The 24203-nt window shown below is 44.6% G+C and overlaps 1 protein-coding gene across 2 annotated transcripts; it reads right to left on the bottom strand.

The window, feature by feature from the left end:
- PLPP2 (phospholipid phosphatase 2) lies at positions 1-22090 on the bottom strand. 2 transcript variants are annotated; one of them, XM_042480532.1, is made up of 7 exons: positions 21865-22090; positions 21470-21523; positions 6443-6594; positions 5010-5287; positions 4068-4125; positions 3234-3410; positions 1-1549 (listed from the first exon to the last, which is right to left on the bottom strand). In XM_042480532.1, the coding sequence occupies exons 1-7, from the start codon at positions 21914-21916 to the stop codon at positions 1409-1411; spliced, it is 912 nt and encodes a 303-aa protein (XP_042336466.1). In that variant the 5' UTR covers positions 21917-22090; the 3' UTR covers positions 1-1408. The 2 variants fall into 2 exon arrangements, with proteins under 2 accessions (XP_042336466.1, XP_042336467.1); XM_042480533.1 differs by lacking the exon at positions 21470-21523.
- Between the last annotated feature and the right edge of the window lie 2113 nt (positions 22091-24203).

Raw genomic sequence — 24203 nt, 5'->3', positions numbered from 1 at the left:
TGATGGTTTTCTATTTTATTGTATTGTATTAAAAATCCCATCAATGCAAAACTCAACTCCGACAAAGGTGCTACAAGATCCCCTTGCGTTTGGAGGGTGAAACGTGGGATCCGTTTTAATGCAAGTCGGGATCTTGTTGCTCCAAAAGGCCACCTCAATCCACTCTCTTCCTGCCTTCCCATCCTGGACCCAGTTTTCAAATATTTAGACATTGTAGGTGTTTATAAAGCTTTGTGATGTGACCCATTTTCGCACCCAAACCCAGATTTCAATCAAGAGAAAAGGAACATTAGAGTTACTCTGCGTTTTAACTGCCTTGGCTCAATGTAATGCAGTTCTGGGGGTGGTAGTTTTGTGAACCTTTGAGCCTCCTCTATCAGAGGACTCTGATGTCGCAGCAAACTACAAATCCCAGAATCCCCTAGTATGCAGCTATGGACGTTAAAGCGGTGTCAAAGTGGATTAATTCTGCAAATGGAGCAGAATAGAGGTGGTGAATCTTCCCAATAACCCTGCAACATACATAAATATCTGATAATGTCCAGCTCCATTGAAACAGACCTCTGAGTGACTCCAATCCCATCAGCCCCTGCCACCTAGAAAGGGTTGGGGATGATGGGGATTGTAGTCCATTAACATCCAGCTGTGTTAAAAGCTAGGTTTCAGTTCGCTTCAAATGCAAACTGAACTGAAAACGATCCCCGACAGGGATGCCTCTCTTTGGAACAGAGCTTGGAAAAGTTACATTTTAAAGATCCTAGACTCCCCCCAGGTCTGATTTCCTGCATGGCTGGCTGTGGCCATGTTGACTGCACGGCAAAAAATAATCCAGTTTGACATCACTTTAACTGCCATGTCTCAGTGCTATGGAAATCTGGGAACTGTAGTTTGTGGTGGTGCCAGAGGTCTCCGACAAAGAGAGAAAGCGATGCTCAGAAAACGACAAATCCCAGGTTTCCAGGGCATTTAAAGTGGTGTCAAAGTGGATTATTTTTGCAGTACAGAACTTTCTTGTAATCCAAGAAAGTAACTTTTTTCCAAGTTCTCACCCATAAAGTTTTAAAGCACACGCACACACATCTTTGCATATATATATATAGATACCCACAGTCTGTGAAAAAGTGATAGTGAATTCCCACTCCTTCTTGAATTAAGGGAGGGAATAAAAAGTCCAAAAAATACACCATGCAGTTATACAGGGCACAATAATAAGACATAAAGAAAATCTTTTTAAAAAACGCACACAAGGATGGAAGGAAGGACCCCACCGATCTCCCATTTGTTCAGGCAAGTCCAAAAACGATGTACAAACTCTTGCTGGGAGAGGAGTTAGAAGATTTTTTCGGGGTCATCGGCAGTTGTGTTTCTCTCCATCACAAAACACACACACACATACACACACAGCAGTTCAGGTAGGAGAGCGGTAGCTGTAATGGTTGTGATCCGGTTCGCTCAATGAAAGAGGGATGCTGGCTTTGTGTCCGACGGCATCCTTCTCAGCGCAAGGCAACGGGGGGCGCTCTTTGAAGAAGTCAGAGACGTAGCGGACCTGGGTGCAAAAAGAAAGGAGATCAGGAAACGCTCTGCGCATGTGCGCATGACCGTCTTTGCAGTAACGTACACTTCCGACTCATGGCAATCCTAATTCCAGCGGATGTTGACCACAGAATTGCACTGGAGGACTGAGAGATTCCTAGAGAAAACACTCCTCTAGGCACTTGTAGGTCCTCCAGTGTCAGTCTATGGTCAAATTCCAGTGGATGTTGACTATATATAGCCCTGAAGTGTGTACACACACACACACACACACAGAGTTGTAGTGAATACAGGACTTAATAGGAGATCTTTCATAGATAGATAGATAGATAGATAGATATAGATATATATGAGACCTCCTCCTTTCATATTATGTCTTATTAAGTCCTGTATAACACACACACACACACACACACACACACACACACTTGTCCCTCCCTATTTGCTAGACCCCCATGAATATGGAAAAACAGCAAACAACAAAACGCCATGTTTTTACCCAAGAGGACACCTCTCTAGGAACCTCTAGGTCCTCCAGCACAACTCTGTGGTCAATGTCTGACAGACACTGACCATAGAACTGCACTGGAGGAATACAAATGCCTAGTGGAGTGGTCTCTCTAGGAATCTCTGGGTCTTTCATTGCAACTTTTAGTTAAAGTTGACCATAGAGTTGCACTGGAGGACCTAGATATTCCTAGAGAACATATTAATCAAATCCGTGAATAATCAAATCCTCCAATATGGAGGGATGAGTGTACACACACACACACACGTACACATGCATATATATATATATATATATATATAGTGGTGTGCCTATAGTACACTTGTCCCTCCATGTCTGCAGTTTTGACTTTTCATATTTGATTATTCACAGATTTTATTAGTGTGTTCTCTCTAGGAATATCTAGGTCCTCCAGCGCAACTCTATGGTCAACTTTAACCAAAAGTTGCACTGAAGGACCTAGATATTCCTAGAGAGGACACTCCACTAGGCATTTGTAGCTGCTCCAGCGTGAATCTATGTCAATGTCGGGCAGATGCTGACCACAGAGTTGCACTGGAGGACCTAGAGATTCCCTAGAGAGTTGTTCTCTTGGGTAAAAACGTGTTTTTCTTATTTGGGTTTTCCCACATTCATGGAGACCCTGTGCCCCTAAACCCAGCAAAAGTAGAGGGATGAGTGTATTTACTTTTCCTTTGTTACTTATGGGGAAAGAAAACACTAGAAAGTTACAATAATGTTGCTGGCTGTAGTGTGCACGAATATGTGTGTGTATATATAAAAGAAATGGCTACGGAAACTACAACTACAACCTAAATCCTGGTTGTAGCCCTGACCCAATTGCACCTATTGACTCAGTTGGATTTCCCTATGTACGGATTCATTGAGTTATGGTGGGGTCATGGGATGTTCACAAACTTTCTACCTAATGAGGCGGAAGCCCTTTGAAAAAAGAGGAGGTTACTTTGGAGAGGAGAAAAAGGATTCACAGGAGACGGAGACTCGGGGGACCAGGGTTCGAATCACCGCCTGGCCATGAAACCCACTGGGTAGCCAAGTCACACTCTGGACTAAACTGGAGACTTCAGAAATCGGAGGCTCGGGTTGAAATTCAGCCCCCCGTGTTCCCATGTTTAATAGGGTGTTGGAGATCTAGGGATCCCATGCCTACTTGGCGGAGTTTACGTACCACAAGGATGGCGATGAGCGCCCCCTGGAGGAGGCCCACCAAAACGTCGCTCCAGTGGTGCTTGTAGTCCGACACGCGGCTGTAGCCCACGTAGATGGCGAAGGAGATGAGGAAGAACTGGATGGTGGGGCGCACGAGCCGAGCCCATCTCCCAACCAACCGAGCCTGGATATAAAGCTGGAATCAAAGCCGGAAGAGGAAACGGGGAATTAGACTCAGAAACAAACGACGTTCTACCGCCTGATTCCAGGGCATCTACTTGGACAGTCGTCCCTCCACATTCACAGCTTTGACTTTTGCGGATTTGATTATAATAATAATAATATAATAATATTTATACCTTGCCTCTCCAATGATATCGAGGCAGCTTACGGCGTTAAAATATAATTACGATACAATAAAATCTCCCACGAACCCATCCATCCATCCAACATAAACCCAAAATTAATAACATTAACTATAATAAATAATACAATTAAAATTGTTTTTCAAAAACCTATGTCCTCTCTAGGAATCTCTTAGTCCTCCAGCTACCAGACGCTGACCATAGAGTCATGCTGGAGGATCTAGGGATTCCTAGAGAAAACACTTCTCTAGGCATTTGTAGGTCCTCCAGAATGAGTCTATGGTCAAGTTCCAGTGGATGTTGACCATAAAGTCGCACTGGAGGACCTAGAGTTTCCTAGAGAGGTATTCTCTTATATTCGGTTTTCTCACTTTCATGGGGGTCCTGTGCCCCTAACCCCAGTGAATGTGTGGGGCCCGTTGTATTTAGTAATAATGCCCCCCTTCCAACGGTGTATGCAGCAATTTGGAAAGAAACAGCCCACATACCGCTAGGAACATCATGCAATACATCCCGAACGAGGAGTGCCCCGAATAGAAAGATAACCTGGAATGGAGAGAGCAAGAGAGAAAGCATTGATTTACATTCCATTGTTTCAGCCCATCTACTCATAGTCTAACAGCACAGGGAACTATGGCATGGGAATGAACCTTAGCTGCATCCACACTGCAGAAATAATACAGTTTGACACCACTTTACCTACCATGGCTATCCTACAACACAACTCTATGGTCAATCTTCACCAGATGTTGGCCATAGATTTATGCTGGAGGACCTAGAGATTCCTAGAAAGAACACTTCTGTTGGCATTTTTAGGTCCTCCGACATGATCCTATGGTCAGTTTCCAGCAGATGCTGACCATGGAGTCATACTTAAAGACCTAGAGATTCCTATAGAGAAGACTTCTCCAGGCATTTTTGGCCCTCCAATATGATTCTATGGTCAATGTCCACTGGACATTGGCCATAGGGATGTTGGCCATAGGGACGCAGGACCCCTAACCCCAGTGAATGTGGAGGGGTCCCATTTTGTTAGCCCTTTTCTTGGGCTAATGTGGCTCCTAGCCTCCCTAGTTGAGAGTCAGCTTGGTGTAGTGGTTTGAGCACTGGACTGTGACTCTGGAGAGCAGGGTTCGAATCCCAGCTTAGACATGGAAAGCAAGCATTGGGCAAGACATACTCTCTCAGCCTCAGAGGATGGCCATGACAAACCCTCTCTGAAGGTACTTGCCAAGAAAACCCTCCAATAGGTTCTCCACCTTAGTCGCCATAAATTGGAAACTTGAAGGCACACAACACTTGAAGGCGCACAACAAAGCCTCTCCCAGTTGACCGCCACTAACACAAACCAAGAAGGAGAAGGAACGACAACGTAACTACAACAGAGATGATATTGAGCGTTTCCTGACTCCCAGTCCCTTCATCCAAACCTGGATTCAGTGATGTTCTTGGCTTCGCCCCGGCACAGTCCTTCCAGCTGGACATAAACCGAGCAGTTGACTTTCGACCAGTCCGGATCGCAGACGGCCAAGAAGTTGGGTCTCAAGCGGCCGATCATGTACTTGGCGAGATCCGTCAGAGACTGGCTGACGGCACCGCCAAAAAGGAAGGTCCCCACGACTTTGTAGAGAGCGGCCAAGTAATTGTTAAACTCAGACCGCGAGTAGAGACGCTCGGTGTAGACAAGGTAGGCCTCTCCGGCGGAAATCTGCAAAGGAAATTTATCGAGACTGAATGAACGGAGGAAGGACGTCAGCTTCACTTCTGGGGACAAGAGCACCCAAACGGAAAGAAGATTTGGGAAACAAACCCAGACAAAAAGGTTTCCAGCTATTGGAAGGACTGCATCTCCCCGTATTAGGGTTTTACGATCATCTGGAGAGGGCTTTCTTGGTGGCTGCTCCCAGACCTTGCAGCTCCTTCCCCAGAGAGACCAGCCTGGTCCCAACCTTGCTTTTATTCCGATGGCAGATTAATTTTTGTGCCACCAGGCCTTTGCAAACTTGCGTTTGGGCTCTTAATGTCGTATGATGCTGGTTTTGAAGTTTTTTAAAGGTCTGTATATAGTTTCTTTAAAATTGTTTTCATGCATTTTAGTATTCTAATTGTTTTAATATAGATCTATAGGATATACAGCTGGTCCTCCACATTCACTGGAGTTAGAGGTACAGGACCCTCATGAAAGAGGGAAAACTGCAAATAAAAAACCCCTGAAAGAACCCCTCTCTAGGAATCTCCAGGTCCTCCACTGCAACTCTATGGTCAACATCTGCCAGACGTTGACCACAGAACCATGCTGGGGGATCTACAAATGCCTAGAGAAGTGTTTTGTCTAGTAACAAGTCCTCCAGTGCAACTCTATGGTCCATTTCAAGCAGAGTTGCGCCGGAGGACCTAAAGATTCCTCGACAGAAATATTAATCAAAACCGCAAATAATCAAATTGGCAAAAGTCAAAGCTGCAAACATGGAGGTCCGAATGTAAATGCTGATGATGCTAAATCATCATCATCAACAACAACAACAACAACAACATCATCATCATCTCATTGTTGGTTCTTGGAAAGAGCACATTACAAGTAATGATGTAGCATGTTAACCTGGGGATAACAAGGAGAATAACAATTTTCCTGTTGAAAATAGGAAACTCTTCAGTCTAGCTAGGGAAATTGTGAACCTCAGGAAGCATGAAGAAGATGAAACATGCAAAAAATCTCTTCTGTCTGTTTCTACCATGCTCTGCAATGAACTCTGTCTTCCCTAGCCCTGAGCGCCTTGAAGGAAGGGAAAGGTTAGTAATGCAACAAAGATAAGATATACTGCTCTTAGTCATGGAAGCTCTCCCTTTTTTGTGGGTTCCTTACAATGATAACAGTGCATGGGATGGTCACCCCGGCCATCACTCCGTGCGTAATGGTGTCCGGCTTGTACGGGTAGCGGATGGAGTCGTCGTCACAGTAGAAACCACGCTTGTAGGGAGAGTTCACCAGGGTGAGGACGATGAACGGCAAAGAGGCTGGAAGGCAGAAGAAAGAGAGACGGGGCATTCAGATTTGAACCCCTGTAAAAACAAAACCGAGCCCCTGGTATCTTAAGATGGTGGTTGCTTGACTCCCCAATTGGTTGTTTTGGAGGCATGTTTTCATTAACTTTTTCTAAGGGTGACCATGAAGATGGCAAAGCTGACCTTTTTAATGCAGAGGAAATAAGGGATGGTTTCTTAGAGGGCAAGCAAACAGTTACCATCACTTTAACAGAATCACAAAATTCAAGGATTGGAAGGGATGCCAAGGGTCTAGTCCAGCTTCCTGCCAGAAATACACAGCTATAGTATTCCCAGTATATGAGATTTTGATGATGGTGATCATCATCCTTTTGGGTGATGGCATGATAATGTTCATTCATTCATTCATTGGGTTTCCATCCTGCCTTTCACTCACTCACTTGACTGATTATCTTGCCTTTCTCCCAATCATTCAATCAATCAATCAGTTTATATCTGGCCTTTCTTCCAAACATCATTAATTAAACTGCTTCTTCAAGCTATATTCTACCTTTCTCCCAAGCATTCAATCAATTAATCAATCCTCCAATCAATTTATATCTGGCCTTTCTTCCAAGCATCATTAATCATTAATTCAATTGCTTGATCAATTTATATCCTGTCTTACTCCCAATCAATCAATCAATATCTGGCCTTTCTTCCAAGCATCATTAATCACTAATTCAACTGCTTGATCAATTTATATCCTGCCTTTCTTTCCACTTGTTCAATCAATTGATCACATCAATCCATTTATATTCTGCCTTTCTCCCAACCATTCGTTCAATCAATCTATATTCCAACCCTCTCCCGACCATTCAATGATTCAATCAATCAATCGAGCAATTCATTTCCCACCTTTCCCCAACCGATTGTTTAATCAATCACTTGATTTATCAATTCATATCCTGCCAATCATTCACTTGGTCTCTCATTCCATCAAATTATATCCTTGATGGGCACTCTGAACTTTAGGAAAGAGAAAGGTAATTTTTTGATCGCTCGAGGATTTGGGGCATGCAACTCTTTCAGGGCTTGCCATCTTCTGGAGAGGCGAGTCTTGAACCCAGATCCATGTTCCAACAGAGGATCTGGGTTCAAGGGTCACCTTTCCTTTCCCTAAAGTTCCAAGAGCTCTTCAAGGATATATATTTGATGGACTGATAGATCAAATGAATGATTGGGAGAAAGGCAGGATCCATATAAGTGGATGAATCCATAAATGGATAAATGGATGAATCAAGTGATTGATCAAACAATTGGTTGGTTGAATCATTGAATGGTTGGGGGAAAGGTGGGATATAAATGGACCGATTGGGAGAAAGGAAGGGTATAAATTAAGGCTATAAATGGATGAATCAAGTTATTGATCAAGCAATCATTTGGAGGAAAGGTGGGCAATTAATTTCTCAACTGATTGATTGAATCTCTGAATGGTTGGGAGAAAGGTGGGATATAGTTTGATTGAACAAATGGTTGGGGAAAAGCTAGGATATAAATGGACTGATTGGGAGAAAGGCAAGATATAAACTGAGGATATAAATGAATAAATCAAGTGATCGATCAAATCATCGGCTGGGGAAATGAAGCTGGGAAATGAACTGCTCAAATGATCTGGCTAAATATTTGAATGGTTGGGAGAAAAATAGTATATAGCTTAATTGAACGAATGATTCGGAGAAAGGTAGGATATAAATGGATTGATTTGATCAATTTGGAGAAAGGTAGGGTATAAATGGATAGATTTGATCAATTTGGAGAAAGGTAGGATATAAATGGATTGATTTGATCGATTTGGAGAAAGGTAGGGTATAAGCGGATCGATTTGATCAACGTAGGATCTGCCCCCTTCTGCAGATTTTTCCTTGTTCCGGTCACCAAACCTGGCAGAGCCGAAGGCTCCCGTATCACAGCAAAGATCTCTCTGGTGCTTCCCACCCACTTTTATGAAGGCTCAACTCAACCCTTGCGCTAATGTACTTTGTGCCCTTGGAAAACTGGAAGAACTGGTTCGGTACAGAAGAAGAAAGGGGAGCGAAGCCAGACTGATGGTTTTACTTTTGCTCAGCAAAGGAGGCTGGGGTTTCTTTTTGCACTTCCTTCCCAAGGAGTTGAGGCAGTGAAGGTGGAAAGAAAAATGAAAGCAGGGCCCTTGCAAAATAAAAAAATCTGTCCCCTTGGATTAAATTTCCCTCCAGTCCACAAATTTCCAGCCTTGCAGGAACTCAAAACATTAGGGGGTGCGTCTACATTGCCAAGTTAATGCAGTTTGACACCAATTAAACGGTCCCGGCTCAAACTCACCTAAGAGTTTGTTACACTGGGGCTAATTTTGGTATTAAAGAGACATTAAAGCACATTGAAAGCATCCCGCAAATGAAGTGGAAATGGCGAGTAATGGCGCAGATTATTATCACACGCAATTGCGCAAATAAAGTGATATCGTAAATGCATTGATGCTGAAATCCTGCAAGTAAAAAGACACATATTAATGCTTCTTTGTGACCACTTCAATGGTGGGTTTGGTGCGACGTCATGTGAAATTGTTACACGTAATTACGCGACTTTTCTGAAATATTCGCAGGATAGAAAGCAGCTCTTTACCTACTTTTTTTAAAGGTCAGTTTTGTAGACTCAGAGAGCGGGAAGAGACCGCAAACCTCGGCTTTTGTTTCTTAATCTGTCCCCCCAAAATTAAAAATACTACAGATACCGGCAAAAAGTGTGGGGTGGACCATCTCGGTTGTAAATGCCCACCTTTTTTTGCGCCGGATTTAGGTGCAAAAAGGGGGTGAGCCAAGGAGGCGAAAGAACCGGTTGGCTCTTTTTAAGGAAAATTAAAACTTTGGAGTTCTTTTTTAAGGACAACGATGGTGTTTTTGTTTAAATTGCGGACTTCTCAAGGGCTATTTTAAGGGGGAAAGAGAGAGGTGTCTGGCTTTTTGTGTGTTTCCTACTTGGGTGGAAAAGGGTTCGAGGTGATTGTTTGGGAGAGAGCTAAAAACAGAAATAACATTTCTAGCCAACGTTTTCTAAGGACGGTGTGGATTTTGCAGGAGCGAAAACCCCAAATAAGAAGATGACATAGTGCGAGAGGCCATGGAGAGGAAAGAAGAGCCCTGTTTCCCCAAATGCAGGCCAGGTGATCAAATTTAGCAAACCAATGTGAAGTCGAATACACATATACAACAATACATATGCAAATCACTCCTGCCTTTCCAGATCACACAATATATACAGTATAGCCAAGTCTTTTCCAGGCAAACATTCTCTGAAGATGCCAGCCACAGATGCTGGCGAAACGTCAGAAAGAAACTCTGCTAGAACATGGTCACAGAGCCCAAAAACCCCACAAATAACCAAGCTTTGGGCAAGTCACACTCTCTCAGCCTCAGGGGAAGGCAATGGCAAACCTCCTCTGAGCAAAACTGGCCAAGAAAACCCCAGGATACCTTTAGGTCACCATAAGCCGGAAATGACTTGAAGGCACACAACACATACATGGATTCAAACCCATCCCACGGCTTAAAATAACGGGCGCCCACGTTATACGCAGCGTGCTTTATGCGGACTTCAGCGTACGTGCTCGAGCTGCAAGGAGTGCGTGGGGCGCAAGGGGCGGCCCGTTCCATTCAAATGAATGGGGCTTGAGCATAGGCGGAATTCGCCTTACGCGGGGGGGGGGGGGGTCCGGAACGGTTCCCCCGCGTAAGGCAAGGGCCCACTGTATTTTGAAAAAATAAATGAATTCCCAGAAGCAAACCTTGATTTTGCCATTTGATATAAAAGACACTATTTTACTGTCTTACATAATGCAACTTGAACATCTGGGGATTGTGGTATCCACTGGAGATCCTGGAACCAAATCCCAGCAGATGCTGAGAAATACCACCTCACTTCCAGAGAGAAAGAAAAAAAGAAAGAAAGCTAGAGTTGGAAGAAACCCCAAAAGTCATCCAATCTGCCCCCCTTCTCTCCCTTTCTCCTGAATATATTGAAAGCAAACTCCTTTTGCACTCTGAATTCAATGTGCAGCAATGGAAGTAAGCTGAGGACCAAGGAGGGAGGGAGGAGAAAGAAACCGGGACGTTTTAGCAACAGCTGGAAAAAGTAGGACAGTATAGGATTAATCAGGACTTCTTTCTTTCGTTATTATTTATATATTAAAACTCTGACTATCCTGACCTATTGCACAAGATCTCAGGATAGATGCAAGCATGTTGGAACCACTTAGAAGGATAAAAACAGTCAGAACAGACCGTAAACATTATTCATTGGCAAGTTAAAACAGGAGGAAAAGGTGCAAAGAGCTTAGAAATGTGGTGCATAAGCATTTAGATCAAAAGCAGCATTTGGGAGGAATCCACCCCAAGACTCCTTCCGAGAATGACGCTGTTGGGTTGTCATGTTTTGAAATCTATTTCTTCCCCTCTTTCTCCTGGGCATATATTTACGCACCTTTATTACGTCTTGCCTTTTCTTTCCAAGGCTAAAACGGGGCCAAAAATTGTAACCCTTCTTGACAGAGGAGCTGTTTAAGGCTGTGGTAATTTTAGCTGCTCTTTTTCTACATATTTTGCAATGCTTGTTTTTGTTTTGTTTTTCAGTTGCTGTTCTAGAAGCGAACACAACACAACTTTGACTTTGGCTGCATCCGCACTGCAGAATGAATGCAGTTTAACGACGCTTTCACTGTCATGACTCAATATTATGGACTCCTGGGATTTGTAGCTTGGTGAGATGTTTAGCCATCTCTGTTGGAGTGCCCCTGACAAACTACAAAATCCCACAAATGTGCAACAACAGAAGAGCAACACAATAATTTATTGTTGTTGTTGTTATTGTTGTTGTGTTCTTTCAAGCAGCTTCTGACGTATGGCAACCTTAAGGCAAAGCCACTATAGGTTCAGCTTGCTACTTCTTGGCAGGATTTGTCCTGAGGAAGTTTGCCCTTGCCTTTTTTGAGCCTGAGAAAGTGTGACTTGTCCAAAGTCACCCAGTGGGTTTCATGGTCAAGCTGGGAATCGAACCCTAGTCTCCAGCGTCCAACGCTCAAACCACTCACAAGAATACATTGATGCAAAACACAAAGAGAACCATGGTTTCTTCTTTTTGCTATCTTTTCCAAAAAGCAACATTTCTGCAAAACTGAATGAAACATTGCCATTGTTGCATGGGCCACATATGGCCCACAGGGCCGCCCAGCAGCTGACCCCAGGATCAGAAAGCAGGGAATTGAAATCGCTATCTTTTGCAAAAGTGAGACATTAATCCAACTTTCTCAGTCTATTTTTTCCCTTGGCAAAGAAGTGGATTCGCATAGCAGGCGGAATGAAAGTGACAATCCTTACTCAACCCAAGTAGAATATCTTCATTCCTTTATACCGGCCCAGCCAAATTTCTTGCAGAGCAAAGCCGCAAGGTAAATTTCAACCTAAAAACAATCTCCGTTGGAGCTTCTTAGCCGTAGCCGAAAAACAAACCGCGCCCTGGCACACGATGGGCCGCGGTTGGGACGGGCAACGCTGGATCGGAACAAAACGGAGAATAATGCACTTTCCTGCTCTAAACCTCTTCCTATAAAAGCAAGTCAGGAAACTTAGTGTTCATTTCCATCTCTGATCTGGTCTCTCCGACTTCGTACTCTCAAAATGGCCGCTCTGGAAGCAAACGAGGGCTGCATCTGCACTGCAGAAATGATGCAGTTTGGCACTGCTTTAACCGCCATGGTTCAATCCAATGCAGTTCTGGGATTAGTAGTACGGTGGGCGATTTTGCATTCTCTGGTCAGAGAGCACTGGTGCCACAACAAACTGCAAATCCCAGGATTTCCTAGCATGGAGTCATGACAGTTAAAGCGGCGTCAAACCAGATTCTTTCTGCACTTTTGCTTCTCTGCAGTGCAGAAACAATACAGACACCACTTTAACTGCCCTGACTCCATCCTGCCGGATCTTGGGATTTGCAGTTTTGTGAGCTATTCCGCCTTCTCTGTCAGAAAGCTCTGGTGCCAACAACAAACTACAAAACCCAAGATTCCCAAGCATGCAGCCATGGCAGTTAAAGCAGTGTAAAACTGCATGCATTTTGCAGTGCAGATGCATCCTTTCACTGCCATGGCTTCCATTGGATGGCATCCTGGGATATGTAGTTTTGTGCGGTATTTTGAATTCTCTTCCAATCTACAAACACTAGGATTCTGCAGCCATAGCAGTTAAAGTGGAATCAACTATAATTGTGGCCTATAAGAAAAAGCTCAATAAGCATAAAAATCACCATATATATAACTGAAACTGAAATCTTTCTCATTAGGCATCCTTCCAAGCAAACGCACAAAAGGATGGAAGGAGTAACCAAATGGTTAAAGATTATAGCCAGATCATTGTTAATATTAACCAGAACTGGTTTCCAACCCTCCCTTAATGGAGACTGGGAAGGAAATCAAGGCATTTTCCCTCTGCTGTATTAACCTTACGACAAACGTACAATTTTAAACATTTTCTTTTGGACCACAAGCCGGTTTAGGGTAACGTCTGGCTTGGAACGGCCCCAGAAAAGATGTCTAAACTAGAACAAGACGAATAAGCCCCGTCTAAGAGAACATTCCTTTTTGTATTTTGCCTAGTAAGGATTCAAATCCGGATCTCCCGGAAGTCTTAGCCCAGCGCTCAAACCATTACACCACACTGCCTCTCCTAAAGTTTTCTTGGTAAGGTTTTTTTTTTCTTCTTCCTTTCCTGACAGTGCGTTTTGTCCCAGAAAACACACACAGAGACACACACAAGTGAATTATCCCTTTCCAAAGAAAACCTGCCATTTGCAAACACACTTTTAATTGTTTGGTAGTAAGGAGGTATTCTGAGTACAGAGGGCGCTACCCACCTACGCATCCTCTGAATATATATATATATATATATATATATATATATATATATAATTACTCACCCCTGACTTCCCTCTAGGTTAAAAAATAAAAGTAGCATATACTTAACTTTCAGGAAGGAGTGGTATTTTTAAACCAAAGTTCGGCCAGAGAGTGGTCACAGGACCTAAAAGGTATCCCTCTCCAAATCTGCAGAGTATTCTATATATGCATGTGTGTGTATATGTGTACATATATATGCGTGTATGTGTATATATATATTGGATTATGACTCTGGAGACCAGGGTTTGCATCTAAGCTCAGGTGATCTTAGGCAAATCACACTCTCTCAGCCTCACTGGAAGGCAATGGCAAACCTGCTCCGAACCGTTCTTGCCTAGAAAAGTTCGCTTGCGTGTCTGCGCTGTGTGCCTTCGAGTTGCTCCCAACTTATGGCAGCTCTAAGGTCAACCTATTCTGGGGTTGTCTTGGCAAGATTTGTTCAGAGGGGGTTTGCCCTGGCCTTCCCCTGAGGCTGAGAGAGTGTGACTTCTTGCCAAAGGTTCCCCCAGTGGGTTTCCATGACTGAGGCAGGATTCGAACCTTGGTCTCCAGAGTTGTAGTCGTAGCTGTAGGGAAAAAACTGACTTTCGTACAAAACTGAGCGGACCTTATCTTTCTTTGAGTCTCTTTGAGCATCGTAAACGGAGAGCTCTTTGCAACAGGGCAAAGGTAGATAACCGATTCCCATCTTCCCAGGAGGAGAAAAATATGGTCTTTGTTCCGACGTGCCACGACTTCCTTCTCCTGGCAAACGCAAGCGGGCAGTGCCAACCCCCAAAAATGGAGGCCAAGATTTCTATCTGCTTCCCCAGACCCCATAGTTGTGTTGTTATTGCTGGCCAAATTGAGTCCTGCTTATGGCAACCCCAAGCCACACTTTCTCAGCCTCAAGGAAAGGCCACGGCAAACCTCCTCTGGACAAATCTGGCACAGACAACCTCACGATAGGGTCAACATAGGTCGGATATGACTGGAAAACTGACCACCGCAACAAAACAGCATTATAGCAGAGTGCCAGTGTGGTATAGTGGTTGGAGCATTGGTCTATGACTGCAGCGCCGGGTACAAATCCTCCCTCAAACCCACTGGGTGAGCTTGGCCAAGTCACAATCTCTCAGCCACCAAGAAGTAAAGCCACTGGCAAAGAACTCTGGCCAAGAATCTCCCAAGATAAGTTTGCTTTAGGGTTGTGGTAAGTTGGAAATTACTTGAAGGCGCACAACAACAACAACAACAACAACAACAAGCATTACCGCAATAAGATATAAGACACCAAATGTCTGAATGTAAGGGTGCATCCATTTTGTAGAAATGATGCCGTTTGGCGCCACTGCAGTTGCCATGGCTCCATCCTACACAATCCTGGGAGTTGTAGTTTGGGGAGGTAGAGGCGGCCATGGAGCTTGTCAAACTACAGATCCTGGGATCCCACGAGACAGAGCTCCAGCGCTTAAAATGGTGCCTGACCGCATTCTTTCTACATTGTCAATGCACCCCAAATCTCCGAATGTAGGTCTGTTTGTAAGTTGGGTCGAGAGATCACTCCGGCTGATGCGAAGCCATGTTAAATCTACTCTCCATTCCTGGAGATGTCAAATCTGGGTATGGTGACACATGCTTGGATTATATAGCATTTCAGTTACTTCAGGAAAGATAAGATCCACTCAGATATTGCAAAATCTTCCTCAACGGGAATCTATCAATCTGGAATTTGGTCTTCCTTTTTTCCTATTGCCTTCTACCTTCCCAGGCATTACTGCCTTGAAGGACCAACATTTGAGAAGCGGTCTCAATGAGGGATGACCCACTTGTGGCCAGGCCTAGCCCACACAGCCATAGAGATGAATCATGGGAGTTAGAGTCCAATGATAACCAGAGAGCCAGAGCTGAACCCCCAGAAATCTATCTAAAAAGGAGTGGGAACCCAGTAGTCTCCAACCAAATTTTGTTAGACTGCAACTCCCAGTGTTCCTCACCATTGTCTCTGCTGGCTAAGGATACTTGGCGTTGCAATCCAACAACATTTGGAGCTCTGTCTCAGAAACCCAGAAGGCTGGGCCATACTAAGTATTTAATGGAAAAATAGTGAGTTATAGTGTCGTGGGGGGGATTATGGTTGGTGATGGGGCATGTTTAAACTCCTGGCTCTCCAAACGTTCCTGGACTCCAGTTCTCATCATCCCCAGTTACACAGCCTTCTAGATGTGGCAGATGAAAATCAGAATCCATGTGGCCCAGTCACATCAGAATGCGGTTATGATGGTAAAAGCAAGGAAGATGAATAAACTGAGACCATAATACTTTGAACGTATGATGAAACAAACATGACTCATGGGAAAAATGATCATCTTTGGTCAAGTGGAAGACAGTCAGAGAAGGGGAAGAAGAGACTCAATGCACAAAAAAGAGCTGGCATGGTATAGTGGATGTTGGACCAAGAGTCCTGGGTTCGAATCTCTGCTCAGCCATGCCCAACTCCCTGGGTGACCTCAGGCAAGTCAAGCAGCGGTTCCCAAACTGTGGTCCTCCAGGTGTTGCGGACTTTATCTCCCAGAAGCCCCAGCCAGCTTGGGCAAAAGTCAGGAATTCTGGGAGCTGGAGTCCAAAACATCTGGAGGATCAAAGTTTGGGGACCGCTGTCTTAGAGGAATGGAACGACGAACCCCAATCTGAACAGATCTGGCCAAGAAAACCCTGTGAGAAGTTCGCCATCGGGACGTCCTAAGTCGGAAACCACTCAAGATCAACCAAGATTTGAACAAGGAAGCCCTGGTTGGGGCTGATGGGTGCTGGAGTGCAATACCATTTGAAAGACTGCAAGTTTCCCAGCTTTGTTTTAGGGGCCAGGGAGCACCCTGCAGCCTTTATATCTATTTCCAAACACTTTATTGATTGAAATCAATTTATTGATTAAAATGTGTCAGCGTGCGGAAAAGGCAACCGTGTGCGATTGTGTCCTCTGAGTGGGAAAAATGTCACCCTTCCTGATTCATGCATGACGGACCGGTCAGACCTCATCTTCAAGGACTCTGTGGCCTTCAGCCCTCAAAACCACCCAAAGTTCATGGAGCCTCCATGCATAAAAACAACAACGACGACAACAACTCAATTTAAATTGTGCTGGGACCACAAAGTGAAGAGAAGGCAGCAAAGGTTCGTCTCTAGATTAATCCAAACCTAGGTTTATGAGTAGGAAAAAACCAAGTTCTGGCTTCAATCCTGCTGGGTTGTGGTGTCCAACCTGTAGACAAACCATGGTTTGTGAACTCACAATCCATGGTTTGTTGAAGCCATGGCTCATTGCCACTTCAAAGATCATGGGTGCGACAGATGGGATGGGACAGAAAGGAAGTAGGAAGAAATTGCGATTTGGCTTAAAATCTGCTTCGTTGTCATGTCCACCCAACTCCTCTAGACAAACCATGGTTTGTTGACCCACAAACCATGGTTTGTTGTTGGTTTACAAACTCTAGTTGATTTACGCCAGGGCTCTTTGTCACTGTTTGAACCCAGAGCTGTGACTTTTCCCTGGTTTCTTTCCCTAACCACCACCCTGAGATTGGACAGAAACAAAGTGAAAATAGGGGAAACAGGTATCAGTGGAACAATTCAGGGCTAAAGCAACAGACCATGGCTTGCATAAACCATGGTTTAGCGTGACATGTCAATGCAGCCAATGAGTTTGAAAAAAACAAACGCTGCAGATGCTTTGTGTACTTCATAGTACTGGCACTGCCAAACATTTTATAGTGCAGTCTTCAGATGTTTTGGACTACCATTTTCCAGAATCCTTGGCTGTTGGCACAGTGGACTGGGGATGATGGGAATTGGTCCAAAACACGTAGAAAGTACCATGTTGGGGGATGCTTTCGTAAGGTGTATGTCTTTTTGTGAGCATGGAAGGAGTGGGCCATTGTTTCAGTCATCCATTCCGGATTATTGTCATGGTATGGGACCAGGGTTCGATTCCCAGCTCGGTTGGCTGAGCTTCAGCAAGTCACACTCTCTCAGCCTCGGGGGAAGGCAATGGCAGACCTCCTCTGAACAAATCTTGCCAAGAAAACCCTGTGATATGTTTGCTTTAGGGCCGTCGTAGTCAAAAACAACTTGTAGGCACACAACAACAACAAACTCCACTGCTGACACCTGCATCTACACTGTAGAAATAATGCCGTTTGATACCACTTTATCCGCCATGGCTCCATCCTCGAAAATCCTGGGATTTGTAGTTTGGTGAGGCCCCTATCCTTTTTGGCAGAGAAGGCTAAAGACCTGGTAAAACTACAACCCCCAGGATTCCATAGGATGGAGAGACAGCACTTAAAAAGTGGTGTCAAACTGTATTATTTCTACAATGTAGATGCTCCCCAAGTCTGTTTTTTGTAGCTTCACAACCAGCCAAACATGTTTAGCATCGGTCTAACCACACAAGAGTTGTTACCAGAGGCATAAACACAAACCAGATGCAGAAAAACCGACTTGGAATGAGAAGCAAATGGGAAAGGAGGCTTCAAGTGAAAAAAATGTTCATTTTAAATCTTGTCTTGGGTTCAAATTCTGAACATGACAGTCTGGATCCGCTGTGATCAACTTTGTAAATCTTTATATTTGCAATAGAAAAAAATATAGATCACATCTTGAAAATTAATCCACAAACACAAATTAGGACTACTGGAAACGCCAAGAACGTGGAAAGTTGCATTTCACAGAATCCGAGAGTTGGAGGATACCCCAAAAGTCATCTATTCCAACCCCCCTGCCATGCAGGAATACACAATCGCAATTGGAAAACGCATTAGCTGTACGTCAAAAATCCAAACATTCATTACTCTGCCTTTTTTGGGAATCTGGTGACATTTCCAAATAAAGAAACGTTGGGTTGCAACTTTGAACGAACGTCTCTTTTCCTGCTTTGAAAGCAACCGAAACGGCGATGTTTTTGGAAATCTTTAAAACTCTATTGTAGCCAAACTGATACAAATTGCATTATAGATGCACCTTGGATTGATTTCCACAAGTCCTGGGATCAAATCTTCTGTTTCCCCCCAGTAATATTTTCCTAGCTTGGGGTGAACTTATTTTTAGGAGAGGATACATGGGGGGGAATTTAAATTTGTACGGTACAAGGGTGTCGACGGTTAGGTTTTGAGAAGCTTTTCTTCATTTTCTGGGGGTTTTATTCAAGGAGAGATAAAATTGGGGAGGTCCAGAAGATGCTGAGAAAGGTGCGAAAGGGGGTTGTACCCCCCCATCATCCACTTATAGGGGGGATGAATAACAATGTGGTCAGGACACCCCTCTCACAACGGAAATGATGGAAAACATTCAACTGGTTTGTACTGGGGCCGCGGAACGGAGGCCTGTAGCCGTGAATCCCTGCATTGCCAAGGTTTCAGTTAGATTCATTTATTTATTATGGTAGTTATAGATGACCTTTGGGGGTCCCTTCCAACGCAACTTTCCTTCCAGCTGGTATCAATAATATGTATTTTAAAAATGCTTGCGGGCGGATTTGTGTCAGCAAAGAAGACGTCTAAATTGGTAAAATATGGGGTTTGGGTACCGACGTCGTCGCTGGAAAGAATGGCTCCGACTTTGGAATTTGTATTTTGCAACTGAGGCACAAAGCCCAGAAACGGGGAGCTGAAATAAAATTGGCAAATGAAATTGGCAAATAAAATTGGCCGAACTGTTCCTCTCTTTCCCCTTCCCGAACCCTATGCCACGCAGTTGCACAGATTTCCAGGGGCCCCGAGCCAGCGATGGAGGAAAGATTGCAAAACAACAAAATGAAATACATAAGGTACATAAAATAAAATACAATGGGGTGACCTCCCAAATTTTGCTTTCCATCCCCTCCAAAAATTGCATCCCCAAAGTTTGGAACAGAAGGCCTTGGAAGAAATAACAAGCCCAGAAAGTTTTTAAAAACCACGATCCCTGTTTAAATCCTGGGTCAAAATTGGGGTACTTTCAATTTGGGAGTGCTATTAAGGGAATTTTAAATTCTAGAGGTACCAATGGTTGACATTTCCATTTCCGTGGATTTTGGACTCAATTTTTGGAGATTTCGGACTTCGGGGAAAGATAAATTGAGGGAGAAGGAGGCTGAAGGGGTGTTTTGGGGAGAAAGTGGGTGTACCCCCATTTTATCCACTTATAAAGGGATTGGATGAGGGGCTTCACCACACTTTTGGGGTGTGGGTCCTAAATTAGGGGTGTTCTGAGCAGAAAAGTGAGGTTTGTTGCCTCTCCCTCTGTGACGGTTGCTTTAAAAGGACTCAAAATTTGGGGTGCCTTTGAGGGAAAAGTAGGGGTGCCATCCTGTTATCTGTTTATAGGATGTATGATGGGAATTTGGGGTGTCACCCCATGCCTTACAAATCTGGGAAGACAAAACTTTGGAGTGCTTGTGGGGGGAAAGTAGGGGTGCCATGCTCTTTATAGGGTGCTATGGGAGTTGGGATGTCTATTGGGTGCAATGGGGTGTCTATTTAAAATAGAGGTGCCTATCCTCTTCTCTGTTGATGGGGTGCCATGGGAATTTGGGGTGGCACTTCTTGCCTTACAAATCTGGGAAGAGGGTGGCAAGGGAGACTTAAAATTTGGGGTCCTTTGTGGGAAAAGTAGGGGTCCAATCCTTTTTATCTATTTATAGGGTGCAATGGGAATTTGGGGGTATCGTCCCTTGCCTTATAAATATGGTAAAGAGGGTGCTAAGGAAGACTTCAAAGGTCTGCTCAGTTGAGAAGGGCACTCTAAGTAAATGTGGGGTGCGCTTTTTCAAAATCTACTTATGGGGTGCTGTGGGGCTTGAGGAACTCTCTCCTTGAGGAGATCTGGAAGGGGGTTACTAGAGAAATTTGGGGGTGCTTCTTTTGGAAAAATTGGGGTACAAGCCTTCTACGCACTGGATGTGGGTTGAAGCGGTGCTAAAGAAGCCTTAAAATTTCGGGGTACCTACTCGACTTAAGAGGGGTACTTTTGGGGGGAAACTTGGGAAACCTTTTTACATTTAAGAGTATTACATTTTGGGGGTACACCTTTCACCTTTGGGAGAAAGTAGGGCTTCCCCCTTTCTCCTGTTTATTAAGGTCTTAGGAAAAGGGGGTTCACCCCTTTTACCCCCCATAAATAGGAGGAGACAGGATGAAAAGAGACTTAAACTTGGGGGTGTCTTCATTTGGGAAAAAGAAAAGCACCCCCTTTTTTCTGCGGCAACGGAAGTGGGAGAAGGGCATGCAAGGAGGGGTAAAGCTTTTAAGGATGCCATCCAGAAAACTTGGGGTACCACCCCAAAAACTACCCCTTCCCCATAGATGTGGGATAAAGGTATTCATAGAGACTTAGATTTGGGGGTACACCAAACGTTTGGAGCTTTAGCCCTTAGAAGAAGGGCCTCCAAGATGGAGTAAAGGGTTTTGGGGTCTCAGCTAGAAAATCTGGAGTGCCATCATGAAAGTTCCCTCTTCCCCATAGATATGGAATAAAGGTATTAATAGAGACTTAGATGTTGGGGTACACCCAAAGTTTGGACTTTTAGCCTATGGAAGAATGGCCTCCAAGGAATAATAAAGGGTTTGGGGTGTCACCCAGAAAACTTGAAGGGCTCACTCCCTCCTCCCCACAGATGTGGGATAAAGGTATTAATGGAGACTTAAAATTTGGGAGTACACCAAATGTTTGGACCTTTAGCCTTTGGAAGAATGGCCTCCAAGGAGGGGTGAAGGTTTTTGGGGTGCCACCCTGAAGACTGGGATAAAGGTATTAATTGAGACTTAGATTTGGGGGTACACCAAAGGTTTGGACCCTTAGCCTTTGGAAGAATGGCCTCCAAGGAGGAGTAAAGGTTTTTGGGGTGCCATCCTGAAAACCTGGGGTGCCACTCAGACAATTGAGATAAAGGTATTAATGCAGACTTACATTTTGGGGTACACCAAAGATTTGGACCTTCAGCTTTTGGAAGCATCTTGAAAACTGGGGATAAAGGTGTTAGTGGAGACTTAGATTTTGGGGTACACCAATTGTTTGGACCTTTAGCCTTTGGAAGAATGGCTTCCAGGGAGGAGTAGAGGTTTTTGGGGTGCCATCCTGAAAACTCCCCCTTCCCCACAGATGTGAGAGAAATTCATTAATAGAGACTTAGGTTTTGGGGGTGCACCCAAAGTTTAGAGCTTCAGCCTTTGGAAGGCTGGCCTCCAAGGAGGGGTGAAGGTTTTTGGGGTGCCATCCTGACAACTTGGGGGGAGGGTGGGGAAACAAAGGGTGCCCCCTTAGTTTAGGGGGGGAAGGAAGAAGAAGCAGAGTCTTTTCCTTACCAACCACCAGGCAAAGGCAGTCCAAAACCACGAAGATCTTAATGCGCTCCATGATGGGGGGCTCCTTGGTTTTGTTTCCCCGGGTCCTGGGTTCGGATTGTGCGCAGCAGGGCTTCACATCCCAGCCCCAGCGATCCAGGCGGAGGGGAAAAGAAAGCTTCCCCAAAGAGTAGAACCGAGGCAGGCGATCCTGGGAGGGTCTGGAGGAGGCTTTGGGTTGGGAAGAAGGAGGAGTTGCTTTGGATGGAAGGAGGGAAGGAGGGATGGATGAAGGAAGGAAGGGGCCGTCCTGGGCTGGGCTCGGCTGGCAGCCACCCTCCGCCTCTTCCCCCGCCTCGATTGCATCGGGAAGGCCTCTTGAACCCAGGACCACAGAGCATGTGCAGAGTGCCTCCAAGTCTGCAAGGCAAAGGCCTTCCAGGAGGAACGAAAAGGTCGGATTGGCTTGAGCTGGGGGTTTCCAAGCTGCCCTTTCAAAGAATTTAGCCTCTTTAGGAACCAAAAGGGTGGGGATGGATGACCTCGAGGAGACCCTTCCCCAAAAAAGAAGGCTCTGCAAAGGGAAAAGCATGCATTTTTGTGCATTGAGGGCAAAGCCTTTCTCTGACCCAGAGATCCAGATGGAGCTTCCACCCAGGTCTTTGGACAATCCTCCTTTCCAGGACTGCAACTCCCCAAATCCACAGACTGAGGGGGGATGCTGGGAGCTGCAGTCTGGAAAAAACACTCCCACTTAGATCTAAAAATGCTCAACAAAACAAGTCCTTCCTTGTCAATAGGTTTATCCAGAAATCCTTATGGAGTTTCCACTCGGTTCTTTTGAGCACCTTCCTTTCCATGACTGCAGTTCCCCAAATCCAGAGACTGAGGGGGATGCTGGGATTGGCAGTCTGGAAAGAAACATTTCGATCCATTCTTTTTTGTCTAATAAAACACTCAACGAAACCTTCCTTGTAACTAGATTTATCCAGAGATCCAGGTGTAACTTTTACCTTGATCATGACAATCTAATAACAATAATGACTACAAATCCACAGAGCGAGGGGATGCTGGGAGTTGCAGTTTTAAAAAACTACTTCGATCTATTCTAAAACACTCAACCAAACAGGATCCTTCTTGTCACCAGATTCACCCAAAGATCCAGGGTCTTGACCCTCTTCCTTTCTAGGACTACAACTCCCCAAATCCACAGACTGGGGGATGCTGGGAGTTGTAGTCTGGGACAACAAATAAAACCTCCCAAACTCTGCTTCTGCATAGCCATAGCCTCAAACATTCAACAGAACAGCTTCCTACAAACAAGTCCATCATCCCTGATCTCAAGCATTTCGATGTTTCGTTCCTTCCAGAAATTAATAAAATTGAATTAAAATAGTCATTTCAGGAGACAAATAGACCTCTTAGGATTGTTTGTAGATTTACTCAATGTTTATGGTGGTTGTATTTTGGAGGGAGGAAAGAAAACATCAGATTTTGCCCAAGCTTGCAAGATTTCCTTGGTTCAAACCAAAAAAGATGTTTTTGTTACAAAAGGATATGAAAGGCTGTTTATCCAACTCCAGGGTGTAGTTTAAACAAACAGAGCCCTTTCCCATCACAAAAGCTGGTTTCCTTGTTCTTTCCTTAGGCCTCACGGTATGAGCAAGATGGAAACCCATGCGGCGTGAAGTTGGGCTTTGGGAGTCCTGGGTTCGAATCCTGACTCGGCCATGGAAGCCCATGGAGTGACCCTGGACCAAGTCAGCCTCTCTCTCAGCCTCAGAGGAAGGCAATGAACCTTGCAAAGTAAACCTAGGAGAGGCCGTGTGGGGTAGTGGTTTCGGTGGTGGCTAGGACTCTGGGTTCGAATCCATGCTCAGTCATGGAAAGGTGACTGTGGGTAAGTCTCACTCTCTCAGCCACAGAGGAAGGCAAAGAAAACCCAAGAATAAAGGGGTCCTCAGACTCAGAGGGGCAGGGCAGCAGAGAAAGAGTGTGGCGTAGTGGTTTGACCATTGGACTACAACTCTGGAGACCAAGGTTCGGATGTCCATTTGGCCACAGAGACCCACTGGGGCAAGTCACACTCTCTCAGCCTCAGAGGAAGGCCATGGCAAACCACTTCCGGAGACATCTGGCCCAGAAAGCCTTAGGAGAGGGTCACCGCAAGTTAGAATAGCTGCCATCAATCCCTATACTAAGAGGAAGATGGATTATAACATAATACTACTACTACTACTACTACTACTACTAATAATAATAATAATAAATAATAGATACATATTTGGATGGTTTGGATGCTGAACTTGGACTCCAGGAGGGGAAAAACAAACCCCAACAACCTGAAAGCAACACTCTTA

This window comes from Sceloporus undulatus, chromosome 7 (assembly GCF_019175285.1).
Source record: "Sceloporus undulatus isolate JIND9_A2432 ecotype Alabama chromosome 7, SceUnd_v1.1, whole genome shotgun sequence".
NCBI lineage: Eukaryota > Metazoa > Chordata > Lepidosauria > Squamata > Phrynosomatidae > Sceloporus > Sceloporus undulatus.
Note: the sequence above shows the minus strand (reverse complement) of the source record. Positions and strands in the feature narration are given on the sequence as shown.